At 40.4% G+C, this 15,891-nt stretch overlaps 1 protein-coding gene across 2 annotated transcripts in view; it reads left to right on the plus strand.

Moving 5' to 3' along the window:
* Positions 1-15,891, plus strand: part of LOC126457979 (GTP-binding protein Rhes-like) — a 432,083-nt gene that overhangs the window by 223,261 nt on the left and 192,931 nt on the right. The window contains exon 2 of one of the 2 annotated variants that reach the window (XM_050094744.1): positions 12,643-12,692. The exons of the other annotated variant lie outside the window; for it this stretch is intronic. Within the exon in view, the coding sequence (XP_049950701.1) occupies positions 12,668-12,692 (25 nt within the window). The 5' untranslated portion in view covers positions 12,643-12,667. The remainder of the gene's footprint in view (positions 1-12,642; positions 12,693-15,891) is intronic. 2 annotated transcript variants of the gene reach the window in all.

The raw sequence follows: 15,891 nt of genomic DNA on the forward strand, positions 1-15,891 counted from the left end.
GATAACACACTGCCTTACACACGGATATATGGCAGTCATTTGCTGTCAGGATGTCTCAGCAAACACAGGCCACGAGAAACAGCATCGTGGCACTCGTCTAGTATGGTGGTTTCAGTGCGCAAGGGGCGATAGCCAGGTGCGGCTTTCAACCTCGCAATGCCCAGAAGTGGGTAAAGCAGTGGCTCGAGACAGGGATAACTTGCCGGATTCGAGGATCGAGCTTAGGAAAGCTTAATCATCACAAACTTTGTAGGCTTTCTTTCCCTAAATTGAATGTAGACCGTGAGTGGCACTACTTCACCTTTTCGATTGAGTAAATATTTAGGTCAGTGAATGAGGATCCGCTTGTTGGCTGCAGGGTTGATATCAACAGATGAGGCAGGGGCACTTCATGGAATTTGTGGTTCACCTCGCCACGGATCAGTATGTGCACATGATGGTACATACTATGGCGCCGAGTGTGACGACGCGGTATCCCAATGGATTGATCAAGTTCCATCTGGACCACTGATTATTTCACACCAGCCGAAACCTTCAGCGCTGGTTTCGCAACAGGCTGACCTCGATCTGATCGACTGGCCTGTTCCACCGCCGGATTTTATTCCCACTGAAAATCTGTGGGCCAAAATGAAGTGACACATGAACTTTACATTGTCTGACGTAAGACCCATATTCTGTGCTCCTGATCAACTGTGGAACCGTGTTAAATACTTGGGACAGTCTCGAGGACGATGAGACATGCTTTCAGACGCTAAATGCCTACATGCCTCGTCGGATGTGGCAGGCAATTGATCCCAGTGATGGATCGATATCAGGCTAGCCTCATCCCTGATGTGCAATATTCCTCGTCTCACCTTACTTCACTTTATATTATAGTATTTGATATAATTGTATGTTTGGCAGTTGGAAATCTACGTAAAGTCATTATACTTTAAATTTTCTTTATTGAATTCTTTCTTCTTAAAATTTAAAACCTGTTAATTTCAAAAAAGCACAAAAAAGTCTATTGGAAACGAAACAGAAATTATGTCCTCATAAGAGACAATAAGAGAAAACAATAAAGCCTAACAAAAGAACAGGTAAATCCTATAACAATAATACTGCTTCTCCAACATCTTCCGCGTTGTTTGTGCAAAAGAAGTGCAGTCAGGGCATACAAAATCTATTCTTCAACTTAGTATTCTTCAAGAACCCATGGATAGCATTTCACACTCTATGCCTATTTCTCTTGTTACTCTTAAGAGAAACAACCAATGCGGAATATGCATTCAGTGTTTTCTTCAAACTGCGTATCTGAAGCCTTGCCCTCAATTAAATTTGTATTAGGTTCTGAATGACTGGATGATTATACTTCCTATGGTGTTCCCGTCTTCTTTTTAAAGAACAAAACGTTCGCTTCTGCCTTTTTCAATTACACTACTTTCTTCTGTTTAAACTCCTTCAAACATACCTGCATCGAGACGATGTTAGCTACTTAACACATTCGGAACGTGCTGGTTTTACTTGAGCTGATGGCTGCTGAAGTGGCACGTTGATTTTGGGAGCTGACTGCATACCATTTGGCCTCACATTTACTCCGTTGTTTAAGTCTTTAATCTCAGAATACTTGCGTATTTGATAATCATTGTCTACAAGTGTATGACTGTAGCACGAGAAGGGTCCTGTTTGCTGGAGACCGTTTGCATCATTTTCCATTGTTACTGCTCTCAAGTTGGCCCCTCCAAATAGCCCTGTAATAAAAAATTAGCTCACTGCGAGGGTTGGAACTATGATAGATGCAACTATTTGTTTACGACTTAAGCAAAATAGAAACATGCTTCAAAGTTTTACTGTCCTTCACAGTAGTCAACAGCAGTGTGTATAGCCAGTTGCCAGTGGTGTGAAAGTGGCAGAACATGCTTAGCAGCGCCCGCTGTGTTGATTGTTCGAGTAGAGTGGCCTGTTGCCACGCGAATAACAGCTCCGATGCGAATGCAGTGAGCTGTTTCCTTCACCGTAGGAGTGGAGTCACAAGGCCTTAAGAGTGGAAAGTGTCATGGGAAATACAGAATGTCCCAGTCCCATCGATCAAAATAACCAGCCACAATTTGCGCCATATTCTCCAGAATATTGTCCTGCTTTGTCCATCATATAAATGTACGCATTAGCATACTAAGATCATTACCAGCTGGTTTCACAAAGTCCACAAAATTGTTAAACAAGTTAGCAAAAATATAAGTCTGAACGCAGCTTCGAGGGTGGCAAGCTCAAGTTATCCTAACAAGAGATAGCGTGCCCTAATATACAATGCTGTCACGTATTAGTATACCCAAAGTATCACGTATTAGGGACGAGCCATGTTGCGCCAGAAACCTAGCCTCATAGTTGCGCTGCTCGGTTTAAAGACAATTCATTATAGGGAATAGAAACAGTACCTTGGGAAGATTGTAATAATATGAATATTCTTGCAATATCTTCTCAGCTTCATATGTTGAAGGCCCACAAGTGTATACATTCAAAAACTTGAAATTTAATACTTTTAAATCAATGTATTTTCTGGAGATGTCCTATAGCCTCTATATATTTGAAAAATGTCATCTTACCGCATTGAGCTGAGCTACTGGTCACATTTTATATTCATCCTACCAATTTCTGTCATCTAAGCATCATCGGTTTCTATGTACCAAACTAAGTAATACATAAATGGCATTACAGGCTTACACTGTCACGAATCTGTGAGCTGATGTAATCGTTAACAACAACATACACGACATAAAATGTTAAGTGATCACATAAAGGTATTCACAGGATCCTGTTAGGCTAAATATAAAATCATTATCGTCAGAATATAAAACATGAATTATACACTGAAAATATAAGTATACCATAACACAGGAACGTGACTCATCACGAGAACCACATATCATATAAACGTAAATGGTTCACATTTGTACTGACTTAACCGTCATTATAATATAAATTACATTGTCAATCTATAAAACTGTTCTAGGCATGGTACTCATTCAAGTTATAACTGTAATCAGCGATGAGGCCAAGTTCTCATTCAAATGAGCAAGTAAATAGGCAAAGTTTGCTAACTTTTCTTTTTACAATTAAATGTCATACAAAGGATCTTTTTGGAAATTATAATTGTTCATACTTTGAACTTTATTTTAGATTTTCAATACAGAAACAAAAACAAAATGGCGCCCGTAATTATGGTTTTATCAAGGGCCTGTAAGTACAGTGTAGCCCTTAAGGGGTTATCTGGAATCAAAAATGGATAACATCAATCGATACTACATTAAATTTATTGGAGCTTATATATACTAACAGTGAAGTAATCTTAAATTTAAGGATATGGTGCTGACTCGAATTTTGGGTTCAATTTTTAGTGGTTCCTTTCACTCTTTATGGCTTTGCAAATAACATTTAATATTAACCAAATTCATGTATTACAAGTGTAAGCTCCCAAGAAAAGTGCTTGCTTTTCGGGGGTCAGAGGTAGAAGTTAAGAGGTTGAACCATTTTTATTTTATGCTCCATGCAGTTTTGAAAATTGTTTCTGGAGGAAAATCGGTCTAAAGTTTAGAGAAAACTTTTATATATATTGTTGTTGTTGTGGTCTTCAGTCTTGAGACTGGTTTGACAACCTGTCTCATAAAGGTTACTGTACGATGGAAGCAATACTCGTGCCTATGAGTACATGTAGGCCATTACTTCTGCGTATTTTGTTTTGTGTCACCATTGTAGTGGCAACTTCGGACACCAAATGTAACAGCAACACCAAATGTAGCGGGAAGAGATAGAAAGCACCATATTAAGACTTGTCCAAGCTTTCCAAGTGATTTATTGTTTCCAACTACAGTGCCGTGTTCCCCTCGGTCCACGTCACCAGGTTCCACAATGCTGAGGACACCACTTCGCTGTCTGCAAAATGGCTTGGCGCAGAATGGCCGCCTCAGCAACCTGTGCAGCGCACTGTTGTGTGTTGGCCTTGTACGGCCGCGACTCCAGGATGCGCCAGTAGTCGACTCAGCGGTCTTCGCCCCTGCCGCCTCAGCGCTGTTAGCCGGGAGCCGCAGGCGTACCACTGCACGCTTCTTCGCCATCGTGGTTCAGATCGCAGGTGACAACAAGCGCCTGTCATCCGACGTCCGAATCTGCGGCCCTCGCCTTGGGATGCCGCCAGCGTGTGTTGGGAGCCAACAAGTCTGCCTGCAGTAGTGAGCTGTGGCGTGGCCCGCCGCTGGCTGGCTGCAGTCGCTGTGTTGGCCTCAGAGGGTCGAACCAGCGACCCGCTGTGGACTGGAACGCTGGCGCCCCATCTGATGCTGCATGTAGCCAGTGGTCTGACATGCCCTGCCGTCCAGGAGAGCTACCACACTTGAGTGCTCTGTTAGTGAACCGGCACCTATTCATACGCAGCTATGCGTCTCTGTTTCGCTAAATGTGCCGCTCCATATCCCGTACTCATAACTTTTAGGTTGGCTAGTGGGCCCCTTCTGCCTGTGACTTGCGCCATGCAAACTGCTGAGTACTTTTTCCGGCGGTTCTACGCCCCTGTGGCCTCTATTTTACTTTGCAACTGCTGGTGAACGTAACTCACTGTAAACAGGCGCACGCCTGGCTGTAACTTGCGTGCTCAGAAATATTGCACCAAAACTGACTTTTCCTATCCCAAATGGTAGTGCCGCTACACCACAACTGTAATTGTAACACTAGTTATTAGATGCAACTTATAGAACATCTATTACGACTGTCACATGACGGCACACAGGTTATTAATAGTAAGTTATCAGTCACTATCGATGTAGATAGCCATCTGTGACCATCTTCTCTTTTACCAATAAACAGTGATCAGCTGTGCAGTTGGTTCTATGTTGTGCGAATCTGTTCACAGCATTAACGCCGATTGCACTTATAACGTGAATGAATACACCACCGAGCACAGGGGTTACCAATTGACGACGTAATTTATATTACAATTTATATAATAAGCAAATCTGTACAAATGTGAACCATTATTTATGGTATTCGTAATGAGGCACTTCATTGCTTTATGGTGTAATTTTTATTTTCAGTGTATAGTCTATGTTTATCATCTGACGATACTGATTTTATATTTCGCCTAACATAATGCTGTGAAAGCTTTTATGTATGTGACATTTTATTACGTGTCTACTGTTGTTAATATTTACACCAGGTAACTGATTGGTAACAGTTGTAAGCCTGTAATGCTACTTATGTATTAGTTTGTTTGTTACATAAGAACCTCATCATGGTCAGATACTGAAAGTGGTTGCGTAAATAAAATATTTTACCGGCAGCTCATGGTGACAATATGACATTTTTCGAACTTTTAAAATAAACGAATATTGAGAATTTCGAGCTTGATAATGATCTTACTGTCAATGTTCTACGTCTTAGGCGCTGTAAGAACTGACTTCTGATACTTCTCAACAGGGCGGATCACTTACTTTAGCCAGTATCTAACTGTCTCACATTAGAAAACTCTACGTTCAAAATCGAAATTTTCAGTGGCAGTAGTGTCTTGTGCCTAAATTAAAAACCGTGCCAAAGCAGAACGTAAATAGTCAACCGGTTTCTGTAGTTCCAATCCCGCAGACCACTGAAATTACTGAATTCTATTTTCCTTGAAAATTAGAGAGAAATAACCATAATTCTCGTTGGAAAACCATATTCCACGATTGTCCTTTCATTTGGAAGGTCGTTCGATTTCGTAACTGTCTTTCTATTCCAGATCGTTAGACACGTCCAATGGATTTTAGTAATTGTTGGCTGACAGAATTTAAACGTCTTATTCAGGCTCATTACGCTATATATTTTAACTTATTTTCCCAGGAGATCTGTAAATTTACTTCGAGAATAAACTTCATGTGCTCATCAAGCGCTGCCGATCAGATCAGTATATATCACTATCGACATCCTATGTTTCCGTGTATGGCGTTTAACTGGCGTTAATTTCCAATAGTCCTCCCATGGTCTACCACTTTAACGTTGGTGGGGACGTTTGTGTGCTTGATTGATCCACTGAGCTTTGCTGGCGGAAACCGCGCCCCTGGAAAGGTCACCCACGCTAGACTGGTCATTTGGCAGTTCTTGGCAGGATGTGGGTAGCAACCACATGGGCCCTTAGGTAAGTGGCCCTTAGCCTTTAAAATGGGTGGGCGGATATATCAAAGTAGCAGCCTGGTATGTCGGAGGAATTGTCCCCCCCCCCCCCCCAAAAAAAAAAGAGATAGAACTGGCATATATACTAAAAGACATGAATATCGATACTGTAGCAATCATAACCTGATATGAAAAAGGGACATAATAAATGTGTAGTCGAATGCATTATATTCTATAGCGGAGTCGAACAAAATGAAAGAGCAAGCAAAGGCGTGGCAGTACACCTGCATAAGAGATGGAAAAGAGAGATCAAAGATTGCACATACATAAAAGAAAGAATACTCATTATAAGACTCCAAATGAGAAGAGACAACGCTAACACATAAGCGTATATGCACCAGGAGAAGAAAAAAAGTATGAGTCTAGAACTTCCTACGAAGAACTGCAGAAGACTTTGAATAAGTACAGTGCTACTGATTTGATTATTATGATGGGTGATTTCAATGCCAGAACAGGAAACACACCAGCAACGAATAAAAGATATTTTGCCACTTACAATAATCTAAAAATAACAAACACCCTTTTTAAGAAAAGAGAGAGACATAAATACACACTGGCCGATAGAGGTCTTAGACCAACGATTGACTACATTTTAGTAAATGATACCATCTAACAAACGAGTACGACAAGGCTGATGTATCTCCCAACTTTGTTTAAGATTTACATATGTGAAATAATGCATATGTGGGAAACAGAATTTCAAACAGGTCTATACCTTAGACAGCACTACTCTTTTAAATAACTTACTATATGCTGACGATGTAGTGATCCTAGTAGATAAAGAAGAGGAACTTCGGAAAGGAATTTGCTTACTTAAACAAATTGCGAAATTTGAGACGGAGATGTCAACAGAAAAAATTATCAACAGAAATCATCAACAGAAAAAATTATGGTAGTGCCCTTCATGGGGAAATAACGCACTAGAACCAAACTAGTGGTAGATCAAAAGATTCTAGAGCAAGTAAATCACTCCAGTACCTAGGATGTGAAGTGAGATATGGCTACAGCAAAGATATCTAAATTAAGTTTAGTAAATTTAGCCAGGTATATGGAATAACTGTCACAAATCTTAAAAACAAATCTAGGAAAGACACTAGAATTAAATTTTCCAATATTATTGAGTCCTCACACTGCTCTATGGAAACGAGATCTGCGTGTTCAACAGAAAGCAAGAATGCCGCATTCAGGCATAAGAAATACAATTCCTGTGACGAGTTAAAAGCTGCGCAATAGAAGACAGACTAAGGAATCGAGATATTAGAGAAGAACTAAACATTTTTAGTCGAAATGATAAAATTGTAGAGTATAGGAGAAAATGAAATAGACATTAGAAAGAATGGAGAGTGACAGACTCCCCTTAATAGCTAAAAAGTATAACTGCCAAGGAAGAAGAGTTGATGGCAGGTCCCGACAACGATGGCTACCGTAAAAGGTAATTTCGACTGATACCCGAAGAGAAGAAGACGAAGAAGAATTTCCAGTGTTATGTTTAGTATGTCTTGCTGATGTGGTAATACTCTGCGGCTATAACTCAACACGGATATTAACGGGCCGTGAATGTACACGCCGAGAATGCCCAATGTGGGACTTTTCTGTTTTCCTTGCCGATAGATTTGTTTTGTCGACTGCACGTAAGAAGACCAAACTTAGTAAGAAGACTCGACTTTCAAGTTTGATGAATTTTCAGCATGATTCTAAAAGTAGTAAATCTTCTTGATATTTTAAACGCCGGAACCCGTTTCCATACGTAGGGAGTATTCTTAACGGTTGCATTAGAGGGGCATGCTTCACTTCTCGCCACCACCTGCCCTCATTTTTCCTTTTTGCTAAACTCTACAGAAACTGTGAATACACCGCTCGGATTTGCCTCCGAATAGCATTGTTTAAGTCCCAAATTTCATTTATTTAGTCGTTCGGCATTTACAAAGGCAAACGTCAAATAACGTATTAACTACAATATTCTTACAGCTCTATACGGCATTATACAATACAATATTACAGATGTTACTGAGTCACTCTGCGGTTACTTCAGAGAGTCGGTGTGTGTCCAATTCATACTTGTAACCATGCACTTCACATACAAGTAAATGTTCCACCAATTGGATTTCACCGCTCTCATATTATAGACAGACAGATAGGCCCCACCTGTTTATCATCTGTTTACATCTGCCAACAATCATTCTGGAACGATTCAAAGCTGTTCACAATTTTCTCGGTAGGTTCAATCCATCGATCTTCTTGTGGGGGTGATCCACCAAATTAATTCTCATGTCCACTTATAGTCCATTGTTCGTTCCAAGCGTCTTTCAGTCGGAGCTTTGCAGTTCTTCGCCATTTTTCCAATTTTTCCATAAAGGTAACCTGAATTTAAGTCTGTTCGTAGGAACTAGGCCTTGTTGTATAGGAAGTTCTGTGTCGTCTAGGATTTTTCTGTATGTTCGTGTAGCTATCTGTGATCGCCTAATTTCAGGGGCTCTATGTTTGCTAGGACTGGGAACCAAACGCTTGGGGTGGCCCTGAGTTCCCTGTCTCCATGTTGGACGTTCGCTTTTGCTACGTGTGCACTTCTTATCTAGACTGGCGAAGAGTATTCAGCCACGCTGTAGACGAGGTCTAGTTCTTAATTCTAGTTCTTAATTCTAGCTCCACAATCCCACGTCATTCCAGTCATTTTCGACAGGGCAGTATTACGTAATTTTAGCTACTGTTCTGTTTCTTCTAGATGTGCGATCTTATTTCACTCCCAAGTATTTAGGCTTATTCTCATGACTGATACGTTGGCCATTCTTAATTGTAGTTTTATATATCTCTATTGTTAAGGGGCATTATGGTGCAAGTCTTTATGTTATCATTTGGATGTAGGTGCCTGTTGAAGTAGCAGGAGTTCTGGAGTTCTCTACTTTCAGGTCTGCATTCAGTCTTTTGTCAATGTCGTTAAAATTCTTACTTCGATATGCGATGGCCAAGTCATCCGAGTACGCAAATTTACATGATTAGATATGTGGCGTGTCTGCAGTAAACAGACTGAAAGGAGTGGGTGCCAGTGCAGAACTCTGTGGAAGACCGTTATTCAGAAACGTCCTCTTGCTGTCCATGTCGTAAAGTGAAACTTTGATTTTCTTGTCCGTTAACATGTACTTTGCGTAACATATAAGTGTGTTTGCATTTGATAATAATGTTTTTGGAGCCTTCCTAAATATATGTGTTTTACTTGATCATACAGCCTTCGACATATTTTTCGACATATACTCGCTAAACTGTGAGTTCTTTTAGTATCAGCTATACTGAGTTTAAGTATACTGCCCATCAATGGGATATGAAAATTTGTGTCAGACCGGAACTCGAACCGGGATTTTCCGGTTATAGCGAGCGGTCGCCTTTCCACTCTGGCTATCCAAGCACGCTTCCCATACTAGCCCAAACTTCTAAATGTGATGCGGTCTTCCCCCTTATTTCACAGAATAATCCCATCATCCCTTACTGTTCGCAACTTTAGTTGTATATTCGAACCAAAAATAAATAACCTTTTAGGAACCGAGAATATTGTTATTATTATCGTCGTATGTCCCGCCTAAGGTTTGTGATACATATTTCACTTGACGATCCTACAGCAGTCAAAATGTATTGCGAGTTCCTTTAGTATCACCTGAACAGGGTGTTGTTATACATCCCATTGGTGGCATATGAAAATCTGTGCCGAATCTATGACAGAAATCGACTTAGTAGATGAGAAATGTGCTAATTTGCAGATGGATTGCGTATATCAGCTGCGTTAACAGCGTTTTGCAGCACAGGTTCTAGTTCAACGAACTGAACTGGGTGCTGCTATACTTCCCATTGGCGGCATATGAGAATTTTTGCAAAACCATGTTATGATACATATCGACCTAAGAGATGAGTAACGTGTTTATTTTCAGGTGGGTTACATATATCAGCTGCGTTAACAGAATTTTAGAATTAACGTATATGCGGCAACGAAAGAAAGTGACTGCGGGAATAAACTCTGTGTAGTCAATAATGCTACTTTTTTCTGATACAGCATCCTTGACACTGGATTAATAATACTTTTTAATGCGGCTTGAGATACTGGAATAGAAAGACGTGTTGTCGGAGCGGATCTAATTTTATTCTTGCACTCCAGCCGTTACGGAATCAATCACAGATTTAAGTTTATTTAAACGCTGAGGAGTCATGTCTTGTGAACTGAAATACAGCAGTGATTGTTTTGTTAAAGAGAACTGTCGTATAAGTAAATATTTATTCGAAGGTGTACAACTGACTCATTTTAAGAACTTTGGAAATTTATGCTCCAAGTTTACATATGCGCTCGATTAGACATTCGTCTCTGCGGCTATAGGTGAGCGAGCATTACGGCGGCTGTACGAACCTACATTATAGAATAGGCATATCTGGACAGTCCTGAGCTTAGCGAGATTTAAAGGCACTCTTAATTAAGGAGAAAACTTATTTTTGATGCACATTAACATTTAGCTTGACATTCATTCCAACTTTAACACCTCAGGTTTGATCTTCATTGAAATAAATCGCAATTCAAATTTCTCTCCCATTATTTTTCTGGCGCCGTATAAACCATACTTCATGTTGTCTAATAAGAATGTAGACAGCAAAAAATCAGAAGTTTTTGTCGGTCCAGGGAGTGTGCTCGGATGGCGTAGTGATACGGCTACTGCACTTGATAAGCGGGATATTTCCCAGAGTGTACGGACTTCGTGGGAGGAAGGAAGAATAACGAGAGCGGTGCCCCGGCAGACCCTCCTGAACGAGAAAACCTAGGACGCAGCGTCCAGACGGCGGGAGAACGGACGCTGTACCTGGACCGCCCGCGCGCGGAGAGGGGGGAGGGGGGGGGGACATCACCGACTCATAGGAAGCGTCTGAGGGAGGAGCGGGAGGGGGATTGTCCTATATATACATGGGGGCGGCCCACCGCCGGCCAGTACATCAGCGCACCTGATGATGGCAACGTGGTCGATTGCCGAATTATTGTGTCCTATGCACACTCATACCAGGCTGTTCACCTGAGATTTATTTCGTCATAAAATACGCCTGAAGAAATTGAAGAATCACGTCTTTGAAAGGACTTTGGTCATGTTCAGGTCCTTACGACTGCTACTACTGTAAGACGTGACCAATGATTTTCGAGCAGCGGCATGCAAATTTATCGAGGCCACGAGCAGGAGCCACGCATGCGCGGAGAATGTGTTATAGTTGGAACCAGCTATTGACTGGACCACAACATCGCTCTCTGCCGGGAGTCGAAGGGCGACGCGCGGGCAGTGATTGTTTCGCCGGCCGTTCTGGCCGAACGGTTCTAGGCACTTCAGTCCGCAACCACGCGGCTGCTACGGTTGCAGGTTCGAATCCTGCCTCGGGCATGGATGTGTGTGACGTCCTTAGGTTAGTTAGGTTTAAGTACTTCTAAATCTAGGGGACTGATGACCTCATAGTGCTTACAGCCATTTGAACCATTTGAAGTGACTGTTTCCGGACGATGCTACGGCTAAAATCTCAAAACTCTGAAATGCTCTGATCTCGGCTCTGAAGATGTCGAACAGGGCCTTGGATGAAATTTTGCGCGACTTACACAATGCTATTGGGCGGCAAACCTGAGATGTGTATTTGCAAAATGTCCGTCTTGAAAATATGAAAAATCACTTCTTGCAGAAATAATCTCTCACATCTTGCTGGACCATCTCTTCTGGGTGAAACGTTAATTCAGACAAAATTAATAACAGCCTAAGCATAATATCATAATAGGTTAAAACTGTTCATCAGACAGTGAACAAAGCATACATTGCGTTCTGCATGGTGTCCGTTTTGACCTGTACCACATTTCAAATATCCCTTCTGTTCGTTTGCATTACCAACACACGTCGCGTGCTCTGACGCTACCTCAAGGCAAGTACTCCTGTATAGGTTATCCGCTTCGACACGTTACGTGAAATTATTCAGAGTTCACCCCACGTCGTAACAGTGGAACTGTGAAACTACTGTCCTACCATGATTAACATTTTATTTTCAATATATTACGCCATTTACCATCTCATTAAAACAGTGACAGCTATAAGACAGTTCACTAACGACGTGATAGGGACGTCACTTCAGTCTGGTCGTGCTTGAAAATGGCGATAAATGCCGAAACAGTTTGTCGTAAATAAAGATTTGTTATAATAAGCAGCTATTTTGGTGCATCTATTCTAATAATCATGTCGTCATCAGACGTATATTACGCTGCTGCCCCTAAAGAAGAAAAATTGTTAAGAAATACATTCCTTACATACGACGAATTACTGAGCACAACGCAGCACAATAAGACAGCGTAAATGTTATCCATTGCACTCAGTAAGACTTTTCATTAGTCAGTAATTAATAATTAATGATTAACAGCACATCAGTTTTCTAGTTATCTAAGAGATCATCGATAACACTTATTGTTTTTCTTTACAGGGTTGAATTTGCCCATCGAAAAGGAATGAAATCCGTAGATTCAAAGTCCGGTGAGTGTCAACGATTACTGTCAGATGTGACCGAAGTATCTTTTTTACTGTATCCTGCAACGAATATTCCTAGCATGCCAAAGGACGCACATATAGGTTCAGTAGAGTTCCCATCCTACCTGAAGATCTTGTAATTTGTGCTCGCGGTATCCGTAACACTAGTTTTTTAATACTTAGCTCCTACTGTGCAATAGCTGGTAGAGAACAGATTCACGTAAATAAATTTGTGTCCTTGTTTGTTTTAGCGCTTTGCAGCAGATTATACAAGATTCAGAGTGCCCGATATAGCATTTTTCTCACAAATGTACTTTACTTTGTAGTTGAATTGTCTCATATTGACATGAAGATCAAGTTTAGCGGTTGCGTCACAAGGGACCGTTTACTTGTGCAAAATGAAACAAAAGTTATTGTTTTGTTGCTAGTGAAATTTAAATTTAAGAGAAGAAGGTGAAGGGAAAGATGGAATGTCACGTAAAACATAGGAAACAAAATCTTCGTTCGTATTTTGTTTTAAGAAAAAAGATAAAAATAGAGAGTATCACGTCCCTTCTCTCGCAGTGTTGAATAGAAAAAGAAAAAAATTCATGTAAGAAATTCATGATGAAACGCCGAAAAACGCCATTTTAGGAATAAACTACGAGGAGTGTATGCGCAACACGGTTTCCATCGAGTTTGCGTTTCCAGTGGGTGCCTGACCGGGACTCCACGAAACGACTAGAAATCTCCATGTTTGTGCTACAGAGCGTTGTACGTGTCCTAAATATTGTCACAAACAAGCTACCACAGTTATTGTAATGTTCATACCATTAATAACAGGAAGATATTGGGCCAGCTCGAGCTTCGAAAGCAGGAGCTTTCTCCTACAACCTTAGTACTAAGGCAAGTATGAAATGGAATTGCATGGAATGGAGTTATAGCTTTAGTGCTAAGATAAGATTAGAAATCAGGGTGTTACAATATTAACTACAAAATTACAATGATATGTTAGTTCTTTTCTTCCTTGATCGTACTTTTAGTAGTTTCGAGATTTAACACTAAAAATTAACGTGGAGACACACTTTTACTCCATTAGAAGAGCTTCTGCCTTAAAGTGTCCTTGACTTTATGACTCCTGTAATACGGTAAATATTTTAGGCTTTAGACAGGACTACGGTATGTTCACACAGATTAATTTGAATTCGGTCACGGTGTTTCCACTACAGACTATTGTGGTCTGATTCAATTTCCAAACCGATGTGGCCCAGTTAGCGATCTCTATAGAATGTGTCCGTTTCCCAAGGAGAGAGGGGCCCAGCATGAAATACATTCCTGACTCTGAATAAACCTCTGCAACTTTTCATCTCTTAGCCGCAACCATAGGTAGCAATTTCAATTAGAGCAGCATCCAAATTTTTGCTACTTATGAAATACGTTAGCTGACAGGATAATTTGTAAAATAATTCTTCAAATTAATAAAGTGCAGTGAATTACTCCATTATGTGCATAAAGACGTAAAAGCAGATGTGAATTTCTGTCAGTTTTGCAAACGCAAGGATGCAAAGCTGTCTTCGACCATACGTGTTTAGCGAGATCAGAGAGAGACGCCAACTGCAAAGGATCTAAAGAGCCAAATTTTTCTGCACTTGTGGAACACTGCTACGAATATCCCGTGGTGAAAAAACTTTGCTTTTAACTGTTATTTCTTTTTAACTTCACATTTTTATTAACCTGAAGATATCGGAATCACATTCAAGTTAAATCGTAGCATTCCTTCGGATTCCTTGTTAATATAATCCATTTCTGAACATTTTGTGCACAATTCGAAACACCAAATTTCGCGGACTTGTGAAAGACACATCTCAATGCAAGCACACATGTTTTCGTATTGACTATGAACATAACATAACCATTCATTTAACGAGTTCGAAGTCTCAGCGAGTAGTTTCGATAGATTCCAACAGCAGACGCATAATACTTCTATTCACACAATAGCAGTTTTAATTACAGCTTCAACCTCTAAATACTGTTAAAATTATTATCTAATAAGAGAAACCGTGAGATTATTCTTCTTGCTTGCTGTAAGGCCTGCGTGACAGAAGAAATTTTCATTCGAACTTTGAATTTCAGATAGCAATCGTAAGCATGCTGCCGTGTGCCTACATTTGCATACATACGTCCGCTGCGAGTTCAAGGCATGGCAACAGACAGCTGTCGGTTCATTCGATATTCCTCGTGGGCGATCAGAATGATCTTGACAAATAAGATGAAGGCAAATGCAGTTTTTACTCTGTAAATAATCACACCAAAGGAGAAGTCGTAATTATACATCTCCTAAAGTAACTGTTCTTACAAGAGTTGCGTTTTTTGTAATGCTTTGAGTAGCTCATTAGCATATTCATTTTATGTTTTTTTTATTCAGTGTAGTTTAAATGTAATAAAAGAAAACGCCACTGGTATTTCGTGAGCGGATAGTTATTTTGAGGGGTGGTGCGTATAGTACATTATAGCACTGATACAATCTTCGAATTACAACGGTTGTATGAAGGCATACTAAGCAGTGTAGTTTTTCTTCGAGGATGTAACTGCGCCTGTCTAGGCGCCGGAAAATTGTTAGTATTTGCCTAAACTAGCGGGTGGGTGTGAATTGTATGGCTAGGCATTTTCGTGAAGCGGGGCTTTTACAATTAGAATATTTCTCTGTGGCGGCTCAGGACATAGAAAGAAACAGGTGCGACTCACAATTAATAGTCATAGGGTTAGCAGTAGTTTGGTCTATGGTGTACAAAAATACATTATTGTGGTCATGTTGAGACTTAAAAAATATTTTTACCTGGTGTTCTTAATTCACAAATTGGTGTGAAATTATTCCAACTGGTGTACAAGATATAGGACATAGGTGACATACCCTCGGACTTCAAGAAGAAAGTAACATTTCCAACAACACAGAAGGCGAGTGCTAACTTATGACAGGTGCAAAATAATGACAGGAATTATTTACTGAGGAATCGAAAACCTGGTAAAGATGGCCTTGAGGAAGATTAATTTGGGTTCAGGAGGAACACTTAATTTAATACTGAATCTGCGAACTATCTTGCTATGCTGGTAACCTATCTCCCTATTGCACAAGTTTTATGTATATAATAAGTTGTCGGAAAAAAGAAATATCGAAAGAGCAATTTAGGAGGGAATTAAGGAATAAGAAATAAATCTGTGAGACAGT

The sequence above is a fragment of the Schistocerca serialis genome, chromosome 1, assembly GCF_023864345.2.
Source record: "Schistocerca serialis cubense isolate TAMUIC-IGC-003099 chromosome 1, iqSchSeri2.2, whole genome shotgun sequence".
Taxonomy (NCBI): Eukaryota; Metazoa; Arthropoda; class Insecta; order Orthoptera; family Acrididae; genus Schistocerca; species Schistocerca serialis.